This window comes from Protopterus annectens, chromosome 5.part0, assembly GCF_019279795.1.
Source record: "Protopterus annectens isolate FY-2018-M chromosome 5.part0, PAN1.0, whole genome shotgun sequence".
NCBI lineage: Eukaryota > Metazoa > Chordata > Ceratodontiformes > Protopteridae > Protopterus > Protopterus annectens.
Window position 1 is genome coordinate 771,886,479 of NC_056735.1, and position 13,813 is coordinate 771,900,291.

General features: G+C 42.3%; 2 protein-coding genes across 4 annotated transcripts in view; one reads left to right on the forward strand and one right to left on the reverse strand.

Annotated features, from left to right (window-relative positions):
- Positions 1 to 13,813, forward strand: part of ATM (ATM serine/threonine kinase) — a 3,174,581-nt gene that overhangs the window by 2,372,951 nt on the left and 787,817 nt on the right. The window lies entirely within an intron of this gene.
- LOC122802817 (SERTA domain-containing protein 2-like) lies at positions 4,663 to 8,227 on the reverse strand. The gene has a single exon (XM_044072622.1). It carries the CDS (start codon positions 8,221 to 8,223, stop codon positions 7,369 to 7,371), a length of 855 nt encoding a protein of 284 aa, XP_043928557.1. The 5' UTR covers positions 8,224 to 8,227; the 3' UTR covers positions 4,663 to 7,368.

Here is a 13,813-nt window from a genome sequence, read left to right on the forward strand (position 1 = left end):
ATATCGGTCTCCAGTCCCTTGTTTTCTTTGGAACTAAGAACCTTGAGTAGATTCGGATCCTTGTTGGTCTGCTGGCACTGGCTGAATTGCTCTTTTTGCAAGCAGTTTTGAAATTTCCAAAGCTGCTAGATCCCTTTGAGCAGGTGGAACATCTGGAAGGATTTTTTGACTGATTTGGAAGCGAAGAAAGGGGATAGAATAGCCTTCGGAAATGATGGACTGTACCCATTTGTCTTGAGTCAGGGATAGCCAGGCTTCTGGGTACAGTGACAATCTTCCCCCGACTGCCTCGAAGGTGGGCAGTCGGGAACTTCAACACTCAGGGATGCTGAAAGGGCTTGTCAGGAAGGCTTCGATTGCCCTGGTTCTGTGGACCCCCCCTGCCCCTAGAAGCGTCTACCATTGTTATTCCACCTCTGCCTCTGGTGGGAAAGCGACTCTGTCGTCAGGCGAGGTCCCTTGAGATTGTTTGCGGAACCACATCTTTCCACCCTTCTGGCCTTTGCCCCAGGGTAAGGCCTGGAAGGAGTAGAAAAGCAGACTCAGGCGGCAGAAAGGGTCTTGCCATCAGTCTCGCCTAGTCAGGTTTCTTTCACTTGAGGACCAAGAGAGATGATCCATCAAAAGGTGAGTTAAGTGAAAGGCGTCTTGAAAGGGTCCAGAAAATTGCATAGCCGCATCCAGGCTGCCTACACAAAGGCTACACCTGTCCCTGCGGCTCTGCTCGCTCCATCAGCAGCAAGAAAGAAGGCGCATGGAGGAGTTGGTTATGGAATTAAGGGTAGCCAGCTGCGTGTTCATCTTGTCTTGGAAACCCGCAGCTGTAGGATCCTTTAACATTTCACTAAGCTTCCTTGATCAAGTCCCTTTGAAGGCAGAGTAAAATGGCACAGGTAGTTCAGCGAACGCATGGTAAATAATAAGCTGAGGAGAACATCCGCTTCATTGCACCTATCCATGGACCTAGATTCCTTTTTAAAACAGGCACTGGGACCTGTTTCCTTTTTGGGGGCAGACCAATCATCCCGCCCCTTTTTTAAAAAAAGTTTTCCAGTGTTTGTTTAAGGGGCCCCGGGGTGGGGCCCCTGTCAACCCCCAGCCCTTTTTCAAACCCCGTGAGGGGGGAAGGGGGAAAACCCCGGATGGAAAAAGAAACCCCTAATCCGAGCTGATCTGGGGGGACGGGCTGGATGGCTCTTTTTTCTAGCAGCTGCTGAATTTCTGCAGCTGCTGCCTCCCTCTGATCGGGTGGTACATCGGGGAGGTTTTTGAGTCTGGGGACATGGTGCAGTGGAATTTTGTAACCTCTGGATATGATACAAAGCACCCAGCGATCTGACGTAATGGACTCCCAAGCCGCTAGGTGCTTAGAGAAGTGCCCCCCCCCCGACTGCCTCCAGAGTGGAGCAGTCGGGCAACCCCTCAGGGCTGCTGAGTGGGCCGATCAGAGAAGGTTTCTCTGGACCCAAAATTTTTCGGGGCCCCTCTGCCTCTAGGGCGGCATCCTCCCTGCCCTTCTCTGCCATGGAAGGACTGGTTGTCCGGAGCAGGATGGGAATGTTGCGATTTCCGGAACCACATCTTCTTTTGTACCTTTTGGTTCTTGGAGAAGGACCTCTGGGAAGCAGAGAAGCGGACTCCGATGGCAGACAACATCTTCCCGTCCTTTTCGCTCTGGACAAGTGTCTTGCGAATGATGGTTCTGCCTTGTTTGGCAAGACCAAAGGGGGCATTCGCAAAGGACGCCTTAAAGGACTCCGCGAAGTCACAATGTCGGAGCCAGGCCTGACATCTCATGACTAGACCCGCTCCGCTGGCTCTAGCGGCTCCCTCTGTGGCGTGGGACAAAAGTCGCATAGAGGTATTTGAAACAGATCTTAGAGAGTGGCCATACGAGTGGAGTACAACTGCTTGTCCTCCGCCGACATGGACTTTGGGGGGGGAAGCAGCATATTCCTTGATAAGATCTCGCTGCATCCTGATGACGTGCCATGTAGTTCAGGGACCTTACCGAGAAGGTCGCTGAACTAAATACCCGGTTCCCGAGGCGATGCATCGAGCGGGACTCCTTGCTCAGTGGATGGACCGAGGGGCTCTCCTGAGCCAATTCCCTCTTGGTGGCTGCCACCATCAACATGGCATCTACGGGGGGACCCTTGCTCCAATGGGACCGGTCTGCAGGGGGACTCAAAATTCTATCCGGGCATTTGTGGACTTGTTCCACAGTGTCTGGCTCCTTCCACGCCCTGGTGGACAGGTGTTCAACCCCAAGGCACCGAACACACCGAGTGTGGCCATCCGCCGGTGAAAGCTTATGGCCACACTCTGTGCACTTAGAAAAAATTAAGTAAACTACACAAACACACCAGGCCCCAAAAACACAAGCAACACACACACACACTCTACGAACCAGCGAAGGGAGGAATTACACTAAAAATTAATAAAATTAACGAAAAGGGATCCTAAACACACACACTGTTCAATTAAACCAAAAAATGTTCTAATTTGACAAGTTTTGAAGACTTATCTGGTAAGTCGCCAGGAGCTCTAAAATCCAGCTGTCTCTTCTAAGAGCGGCAAACTAGATCTGAGGTCAATCAGGGTTGGCAGGGGATTATGGGTAAGGGGAGGAGCTAGGAGCTCAAATCCATAAGCTGTAAAATAAGTTGTCGGATCCAAGACCCAAAGGTTGCTGACAAATGAAGTCCCTACTTCAGATCAGAAATTTCACCCCGGGGATCATTTCTGCGGCACTGCTCGACAGGGGCACAGGAAAATAATTTTCTTGGGTGGCGAAAGCCAGGGAACATTTTTTGGCTAGGCTTATATAGGCCCCAGGGCCGGTAGCCTAGTACCTACCTATGAACACTTCTTGGAAGTCTAAGGTTGTCATCAGGTAAATTAGCTACATTAAGAAAAGAATCCTATATGGCAGGCAACAGCAGAAACAGGTGTAGCCTTTGGCATTTGTAATTGTATTAAATCACAAAGTATTTTCCATGTTATACAGTTATCACTCTGCTCCCACTGTAAAATCTTACCTCATTAGATAAAATATCAGTGAAAGATTTCTTCAGTAGGTATGTCTAAAGATGCTTCCTTCTCAGTCAGAATGGGACACTCAGACAGAAAAAGCAAAAAAAAAATTAAAAAAAAAGCAGAAATCAAAGTAAGGCAAACAAGAATCTATATAAACCCTGAAAGACTGCTTTACAAATTTCTTCTTTTTAAACACTAGGAAGGTAATACCAGAGAGACAAGCTCTGCTGCTCCAAAGCTGAGGAAGAGGCTAAGAAGGCAGGTAGTGTAGCCCAGAAGACTTGGTAAAGAATGAAGAAAGGAGATTTAGTGATGAGTATAACACTAAATGTCCCACACATGGGCTCACTATTAAAATTGTGAACGGAGATGCTCCGCAGATGGAAAACGCAAAACCTGGATGTTCAAATTTCCATCTTCCTGAACATCTCCATGTCAAAAGTTCATACCAGCAAATGCACTGTATAGAGATTGCAGTACAGTGCGGTTTGGGAAATCATCCCTTTCCTCACTGTAGTGCGATCTCAGAGTTGGAATATATAGTTAGCGGGGGGGGGGGGCTTGTCCCCCTGAAAAAACATGATGTGAGGTGTAGGAGTTTAGTGATATCTGAATAAAAAAAATGTTTTCTATATAAAATTAAACTTTAGAAAGATTTCCCCAACAGGAAAATATGTGCCTTGCTTGAAGATTGTGACTGACTGACAGGATAACACAAAGACCAAAAAAATTACTCACTTCAGAAGTAAAAAGCACCTCCTGCCTTTTATATGAAACACCCCAGACACTTCTGGAACTGGGATCCACATGGAAGCCCAAAGCTCTGAGAAACTAGCTGGTGCAGGAGGGGCAAATCCATATAGCTTAGGCTACAGTAACGGTTATACACGCATGAACATCTCCAGTGTTGGAGCTTGCTCACCAAATTAAAAATCTCACCCTGACAACGTGCAAGTGGGTGCAACAGCAGACTACCCTGATGGTACCACCAGGATCAGTTTTACTAATCACAGAGAAGCATATTCATAGCAGCTGTATTACTTTTATCACCTAGGTACAGTGTGGTCCGTTTCAGCTTGGTTAGCTATGGGGCTTCTCTTAAGAACACGTATTCTAACTCCTGAATCCTAAAAATCCAGTGGACTTCTTTTGGGAAAGGTAGCTGGGAGTTTGGTTCAAACAGAGTCACAACAATGCCCAAAAAGGGATCATTTGCAGGAGGGAGGGCTACAGTTTTCAGTTCCAGCAGCCTCATCAACTTTTCATACCTTTACATGAGAACAGAGAGGAGAGAGGAAGGAAAAAACGGCATTTGGAATACTCTTTCATAAAGTTAAACAGTAAATGTGAAAACAAAGACATGATACAAGATCAGAGTCTAAATTAAATGGATGTCCTCTCCCCACAGCTGTATCCAAACCAAGACTGGTTATTTTCTACAGTTAGAAGAGCTTACATTAAACAGTGTAAAAGCCAACACAAACAATGGTACTGCCAATGAATACATTAAATGGAAAAGCAGCATTTCAAGAAAGAGCAGATTTTCACATAAGCAACCAGACTTGAAAATTAGCACACAGTCCTAGCACAATTAATATCTGACCAAAAATGAAAGACCACAGAAACAGTTTAAAATAGTTTAATAAAAAGTTAAGCAAAGTAACTAATAGAATTCTCCCACATCTATACGGGAGATACCGAGACAGAATTTGATAGAACAAAATCTTTATACACACTGCTGTTACTAAACTGCCTAGATGCACACGGGACTGTGAAAATAGAACACGTTTAAATCCTGAGATATAATACTGAACTTTCAAATATTTCCACAGTTACACTTTTATACAGAATCCCAGAACACTTTGCTGAATACTTTAGCATTCCAGTCTCTGCTGTACAGTAAAAGATGGTGAATTAAGTAAAGCTCACCAAAAAAATGTAAATCCAAGATAATACACTTTTCCTTCTTTAGAAGGCTACAGCTGCTCGTCAGACTGCATACCTCAAAAAGCTAACTAAAGTGGTTACTTGCTCTCTAGTAGGCTGGTTTAAATCTGCCTGGTACAGAGTGACTATACATGCAACCAAAGGGATTCACTGTTGTGCAAATTCCAATGTAAATGACAGCACACTAAAATGGGTCAAAATAAACAATGGACCTTACTGAGGGGAAAAAATGTTACACAAGACACCAGTACACATGCAGACCACAATCTCTGATTTTGTATTAAAATGCATGCTGTAAAGTACAAGCCTGCAATAAAAATGAAACGTTCCAACCAGTTTGTTTCTGACTATACTCTCCTTTCTGTTGGAAACCGAATAACCATATGTGAATTCCAATGGCAACTCAATCTGTATTAACTGAAACTGAATACCCTACAGTATTACAATGCCATGTACTGTATGTCAAAAATAACTTGCATCATGAACAGGACTAAATTTACTACAGTGAATAGAAGAAAGCATTAAGATACCCATGTACCACATCATGAGCCTCATAGTTCATCAAATGTACAGTAAAATCACTCCAACCAAAGCTTGCTTGTTTGGGAAATTATGGCCATAAGACAAAATACAGCCTAAGAAATCATTCTGCTAATTGTATCTAAAAACTAATGGGTGTATCAGATGATACATTGTATAAGCAACTCCGACAACTGGGCAAGTTTATCTTCTATAAACCATCAGGGTCTTAAGCAGATCTTTAAATGATACACAACTACAAATGGAGTACTCTCACTAAGAAAATGTAGTGTTGCTGCTACATTCAGCTTTTTTTACTGCAGAGCTGACAACTGGGTACAGCAAAGAACTCGAGACTATAAAAACTGAAGGGGATCATTTTTAAGAACCTGGCAAATCAATCACAAAAACTGCTAAAAATTCCCAAACTAAAAATACACTTTTTTAAAAAAATTGAATGTTAACAGAACAGGAAAATTGGTAAGCACAGATCCTTCTCAGCCACGGCCATGTGGACATAAGTAGCCAATCAAGAAACACCTTCTTTGACATGGAATAAAACCAGAGTACTTTAAGGACACCTGCACATACACAGGTAGATCACGCAACTCCATAAAGCCAGTATCCAAAGATCAGGACTGAACTTGAGACCCTGAAGCTGTGAGGCATTTAAGACCAACAGAAACAGGAGCCATGAAGAATAAGTTTTGAAGACTAACGAATAGGGTTAGCTCAAAGAACGTTGAATGCAAAATTACCACATAAGCAAACTTTCTGGCAAAAATATACATGATGGTCAAGTATGCTTCCAACATAAAAAGACTTGCACTAAATTCAGATACTGAATGCAGTACCGTGCTACAGGGAAACCGCTGCTGCATTTTCCAAATCAATAGTGTACATTTCTCAAGAGTGTGGTTGACAAGTGTGTGTGCAGAATTGTTAACACTAAACTGTATTGTGTCTAACCACTGCTAACCAGTCATTTAAAATCACATTGCCAAATTTGGAATTAAAATATGTTTCAAAGAAACCACCACTGTACTCAAGGTAACCTAAACTACACTGTATTTAAAAGAAATTCACTCCATTAAATAAGTGGTTATGCAAAAAGTTATGTATGTTGTCCACAGTAGTAAAGCAGTTGAGAGTTCAGCAACATGATGGGACTGCTAGCTTGCACAGCATAATACTATAACATATTGTAGCTTTTAATACCAACAGTATATATACTTTTACAGATAATGAATACTTTTCTTAATAAATTAAGAGTATAAAGTCTTAAAAATATTTTAAAAACTGAATACAGTACCTTCACATTTAAAAGGGAATTACATTGAGTCTACAGTTTATAAATTAAAAAACACATTTGCAGGAAGAGTAAGAAGTGTTTTGCAAGGAAAAAAAATGCATTCATTAAAGGAAAAAGAAAGCGCATCAAGATTCAGCGAGGTAGTGTCAGCCACATCCAACAGCAATCCTTTCAATCACTTCTTACAGCTACAATAACTGAATAAGATCAGTAAAAATACAGAAATTGAGTACAAAATTTACAAAAATAGGTCAAATGCATTTGAAATTGCAAAAGATAGAATTTGTCAGTATCTCAAATTTCTGAACATCCCATTGATAAAAAAATCATATACCTGAAGTAAAATGTTCTCTCAAGTACTACAATCCATATAATAAATATTTAAATAAAACATTCCTTCTGCTACAGCCTCATCTTTCAAGGTCATCTGCTCTGAGGGATGTTCGTTAAATTAAAAACAGTAGTCTTTTTAAAGCAAATATCTCTAGAGTCGGACATTACCATTTCAATAACTGTATGTCATGAATACAAGTCTGAAAATATCCTTGGACTCAAGATCCTACGAGAATTTCCATGATATTGTCTAAATCACTCAAGTCTGATCTGTTATTCTGAATACCATTTGCTGACTGAGAATTGCAGGATATAAAGTTTTTCATAGTTTCATCTGCCACAGATGTGGGAGACCGAGGAGATGTTAATGGAATAATACAAACATCGGAGTCATACATTGAAGTGTCAATATCTTCAAAGATGTCATCAAATGGCAAATCAGTTAAGTAACTTGTTGAATTTGAGATTTCAAGTGAATTGAAAACGGACTCTGTTACACGTAACTCTTGATGCACACTGTCATACTCCGGCCGAAGAGCTACATTGGTCAGTGAGCTTACAGGATCATCCTGAGACGAGACACACTGGGATGGACTAATATCTTCCATGAAATCCAAGTCTTTCAGAATAGAGGAAATTGCCGATGACATCTCATCATCAGAGACCATCAAACCACTTTCAACAGAAGAGTCTGCAGTGCATGCACCATTACCGTTACAGTCCTGATGGCTGTTCAACACTGAAGGTAACGTAGAGTGTAATCCAGATAAATCTGTTCCTGGAAAGGAGCACATGCTGGAGGTAGGACTAGCGTACAAAGTTGCGGACTGCTGGCTCGTTTCCTGTCTCAGTTCCTCCTGAATTTGCCGGACTGTGTTGGCAATAAGTACTGAACGATGTAAATCAGGTTCTACCAGCATCTTGTAACTGTGCAGCTTAGTCAGACACACATTTAGTACTAACTGCCTCTGAAGTGCATATGGCAGACTTGGACTGCAATCAAAGGCACTTGAAATACTAGCCATGTTATCTTCAGAATCACTTAATTTGCGCTTTAGTCCTCTTCCTGGCATAAATCTGCAAGGGAAGAATATAAACGGTTTAAACTAATGTAAACTTGGAGAAAGACATTAAAAGTGCATTTGTATTACATGTGTTTTATAAAAGTCTAAAAACACAACTTGTTAGCCAACATAACCAACTCCTGTGCTAAGAAAATATTCAGAACAGTGACAGTATTTCTGCCTCAGCCAGTGTGCTGCATCGTTTCTATTCTAAAATAATTATATCCCACGACAATTTTGATAAAAGTGAGGCCTGAAAATTTGCCAGTGTCTTCCTGACTGATTCACCTACCTAGGAACTTTTGCAATTTTGCATCTCCTTTCTGGTATACTCTTCCAACAGGGAATTTCATTAAAAGGTAAATTTTTCCAGAGCACAAGCCATCTTCTACTTACAGTACTGTTGTGTCAAGACAAGAGTCTGCTTCTGGCAAAACCTTCTGTCTGCACCTAGCAAAAAATATTTTGAGTGGAATGCAAGTCCTGTACATCCATCACTTCATTTTTTTAGAACATTCCTTACACCACCTTGAGAAACATAGGTATTTGTAACGTTATGAGAACAAAACCTACAAATTCAGCTTATCACTGCCAAATCATACATTTTTGCAAGATAGTAATTTGTATTTTTAAAACAATACTCACTACCATTAGTATAAAAGTTTCCCTGGTGCTACCCCACAGAGTTAGCCACCCTGGTGCACGCTTTGGCAAGTACACACCCTATGCTTGTGCAATGCATCAGTTAGCTGTTTGCTGACAGAAAAGGTAGAAGGACTACACTTTGCATAATCAAATTACTCAATAATATGACTGTGTAACAGCAATAATCCACTCCTTGTGTGGGTAATACAGGATTTGCCCACAGCTGACCGTTTATCACAGGTTTCACCCTTGTAATCAAACCACACCAACCGTGGTATGACTCTTGTTTTACCCACACCCAGGCATGGATTATTCCTAAAGTACACTATGCATAATGTCAGCATTTGCATTGCAACAGGTATAACATGGATATATCCAGGGGCTGTTGTACATCTAAAAATATCACACAAACCAGTCACACACGCACGCATGGTCTATGGGAGTGCTTTTCCTTATTTGACATTTGCTAACCGGAATAGTCAGACTGGGCAGATGCCCTTTTTTCCAGCAGAGACCCAAGGAGAAAAGCTTCAAAAGATACATGCACAATAAGGACAAAAATAATTAAGTAAAGAAACAGTAAACACATGGTAGCAATAAATTACATATATGGCCCAAACAGGATTAAACTAAATTTGTAGTAACATGCAATATACATTTGGTGTAAAATGGACTGAAACACAGCCTATTTCTCGCACAGGTGCTAGAACATGGAAACGGGTGGTGAGGAAAAGCTGCAGCAGGAAAGGGAGAGGTAGAGTATGTAGGGTCAGAGCAAGAACAAGTCAAGAGTTTAAAAGTTTAAAAGGTGGTCTTTTGGTGCTTTTTCCAAACAATTATGGTTAGAAATGTATCTTAAGTAAAGGGGCAGATTATTACATGCATTGGCAACAGAGTGGCACTAGAGAAATTTGCAGTTTTCTTTGGGGGGGGGATTCCAGGAAGGAGTGTGTGATTAGGAGTATAGAGGGAAATGAGATTAGATGGAGCATGACATAATGTGGGTTGGTATAGGAAGGAGCGAGTCAGATGTAGTTGAGGCAGGACGAGTTGATGTTGAAATTCTAGCCAAGATAGGAGATGTGCAGTGGTGTGAGCGATAAGGTTGATTTGCTGCAAATTTAGCAATTTTACTGCAAGAGATTTCAAGCTTGGACAAGAGACTGGCTTGAAGCCTAGTAAGTACTGGGGCAGCATATAGATGGGTGGGTAGGGAGACTTGAGCAAGAGAGAGTTTAGATTCATTAGTGGGAAACATTTTATTCCGATAGAGAAGACCAAAGTTTCTGACGAGACCTTCTGATGCACTGCTGGATACGTAGATTGAATTTTAAATGGTCATGTATTATAACTCCTAACACTTGTGTGTGGTTCAACATTGACAGTTGTGTTGCTGAGGGAAGAGCTGGAGAAGGTGAATTTGAGGTGTTGAAGAGATTTTGGGAAGAAGAGTAGTTTAGTTTTTATTTTGTTTTGAGTAGGAGTTGGTTAGATGTTAGCCATTTTTCAACAGAGTGGAGAGATTATTTGGTAAGGGTGAGGAGATGGGGAGATTGAAGAGAAAATTATTGTTGAGTTGTCAGCATATTGTATTAAAAGAGGAGTGTAAGCAGGAAGAGTATAGGTTGTGAATGAAAATGTTAAATAGAGAGACATTTAACAGAATGAAATCTGTTGGAGAGGTAGCTGGAGAAGAGTTGGAGAAATTAAGGCCACACAGTTTAGATAGACAGCAGGTTGTGGGAGACTGTGTCAATGTTCTTTTGAGAAATCAAGGAATAGACATGAGACTAATCTGTTTTCATGAGTTCTAGAGATAGCCTGCATAAAAGATATTAGTGTGCGACTTGGGCGAAAGTGATGTTGGGTAGGGGTTACGAGATTTTCTTGTAGATTATCTAATAGCTGCTTGTGAATGCACTTTGAAAATCTTAGATAGTGGGTCAGAATGGCTATTGACCTGAAATTAGAGGATCAGTGGAGTTTCCGCCTTTATGTAAGGGTAGAACAATTTTTTTCCAAATATTCATTCATTCATTTATATTTGTTGACCGGGAGTGTCCGTCTGCACGTAGGTCCATTTTCAGAGGAGGCCCGGGGAGAAAAGCTCCACAGTTAAAATAAACAGACAGTAGTTACATTGGATTACATAGCGATTAACAATTTACATAGCAATTACTTACAATATATTTACAGATGAAGAACATACTACATCAGTAGACAACTAGAATCTTTATCTGTGAAGTACATAACAGACATTAATAAGAAGTTATGTACCTACCATAACGTTCCATGTTAGTTGTCTTCTTCTCGCCTTCTTTCTTGCTGGATGGGTTCGGAGCCGATCCTCGGCTCCGACTCGGCCTATACTATAGCTCGAGAGCGATTTTTTACTGGCTCGAGGCAGCCCTATATCCCACAATACCATTCGCTAACTCCCCAGATCTCGTTTGGCAGCTAACACATAGCATAGAATTTTTTTGGAACCCTGGAAAAAAGGGGCAACATCATGAAATAGAAGGATCTCAGAACCTTCAAGTCTGTCTAGGCTAGGGGGCAGGAGGGAGGGACACAAGAAAGAAGGCGAGAAGAAGACAACTAACATGGAACGTTATGGTAGTTACATAACTTCTTAATGTTAAGTTGTCATTCTCGCCTTCATTCTTGCTGGATGGGACAGTGTCCCTAGCACCTTGGTCCTGGGTGGCTCAACGGAACAGACTCCTGAGTACAGTGGAACCAAAGTCAGCTCTATTTCTGGAGGCTATATCCAGTTTGTAATGGGTAATAAAGGTATGCTGAGAAGCCCAAGTAGCTGCTGCACAAATGGCACCTCTAAAGGTAACCTTGCTTGAAAGGCTGTTGAAGTCGATAGCGCCCTGGTTGAATGAGCCTTAGGTTTTGAAGGAAGTTGTTTATGTCTCAACTCGTAGATAAAAGGTAATGATGGAAGCTAACCATCTGAAAAGGGTTACCTTTGAAACTGGAAGTCCTTTCCTCCTGTCAGCATAAGAAAGGAAGAGTTGTTCTGACTTCCTGAATTGTTTTGTTCCGTCTAGATAATACCTCAATTGGCGATGAACATCCAAGGAATGTAGTTTCTGTTCAGCCCAGTTTGAATAATTTGGGAAGAAAACTGGCAAGTGAATGGTGTGATTCAGATTTGATTCAGAAGAAACTTTAGGTAGAAAGGAAGGGTTTGTTCTGAGAGCTACTCTGTCTTTATGAAAGACCAAATAAGGGGAACGGGTGGACAAGGCTTGAAGCTCCGACACTCTGCCGGCAGAAGTTATAGCCACTAGAAACAGAGTCTTCCAAGAGAGGAGCTTGAGAGAACAAGAAGCTGCAGGCTCAAAGGGAGGAAGAATTAGTGAAGATAACACTAAATTCAGGTCCCATTGTGGAGGAGGATCCTTAATGGGAGGTCTGAGTAAGAAAATGCCCTTGAGGAAGGCTTTGCAGAGTTTATGAGACATAATACTGGTTTCCGAAAGTCCTACATTGAAATTGGCAATGGCCGCTAGTTGAACTCTTGACAGTGGCTGCCGATGAACCTGCATGAAAAAGCTCTGCCAGAAAATCAAGAACTTTGTGAATTGGAGCATTAAAAGGGTCTAAGGACCTAGCTTGTGCCCAAATGGAGAAACGCTTCCATTTGCTCGCATAAGTTTTCCTGGTATTAGACTTATGGGAGGCAAGAATAATGTCATGGACAGGAAGAGAAATGAGGGGAAGCCTGGCTATGGTTGGAAGTGGAGCAACCAAGCTCTGAGGTTGAGGGACTGAAGAGACTGGTGCAGCTTGCCCGTCAGATGGGTCAAAAGATCTGGAAATGGTTCCAGATGCCAGGGCTGTTCCAGAAGGTATCGGTGCAGGAACGGAAACCATACTTGTCGAGGCCAGTAAGGAGCAATGAGGATCATTTTGGATCTCAATGCAGTTGCTTTCTGAATTAACTTTGGAATCAACGGAAAAGGGGGAAAAGCGTATAGAAGACCCCGAGGCCAATCGTGGACTAGAGCGTCTCTGGGGGGGTGGCCTGGTAGGGGGAAGAGAGTGAAGAAGTCGAGGCACTTGCTGTTTTGAGGTGTTGCAAAAAGGTCGCAGCAAGGCTGGCCCCACTTCTGGAAAATTCTCTCTACTACCGCTTGATTTAGAGACCACTCGTGAGGCATGAGAATTGTTCTGCTCAATCTGTCCGCTATGACGTTGGATCTCCCGGGGATGTGCGTTGCTATCAGAAACCGTTGAGAGGAGATCGCCCACTGCCAAAGTCTGAGTGCTTCTTGACATAGGGGGTAGGACTTTGTTCCGCCCTGCTTGTTTATGTACCACACTACGGACATATTGTCCATTTGAACTGCTATAGTGCCCGTGGGAAGAGAGTCCCGAAGGGCTCGCAACGATAAAAGCACTGCTCTCATCTCTAGGACATTTATGTGCAGGTGACATTCTAATTGTTGCCACGTGCCCTGGACAGTCCTGCCCTGATAATGCCCCCCCACCCGATCAGGGAGGCATCCGTTGTCACCGTGGCAACTGGAGGGGGAATAACAAAGGGTCTGCCCTGAAGAAGTTGAGGGGAGACTATCCACCAGGCGAGGTGTTTCTTGCAAGTCGGGGTTATCAATATGTTGTGTGTCATAGGAAGTTTTTGGTAGGACCACTGAGAGAAAAGCATCCACTGAAGAATTCTCATATGGAAGCGGGCTAAGGGAAGAAGGGGAATCGCCGCTGCCATGAGGCCCAATGTTTTCAGTACTAACTTGGCTTGAACTTTGTTGGACTGAATCAGAAGGTAGACATTCTGCCATATATCTATCACTCTCTGAGGTGTTAAAGTTGCAGACATTTCTGTGGTGTTTAACACGGCGCCTATGAAGTTTATACATTGACAAGGTGACAAGAAGGATTTTGCAAAATTTATGGAAATACCTAACCTGTTGCAAATGTG

Coding starts and splice junctions, on each gene's coding strand:
- LOC122802817 (XM_044072622.1), bottom strand. CDS start 8,223: ATGCCAGGAAGAGGACTAAAGCGCAAATTAAGTGATTCTGAAGATAAC.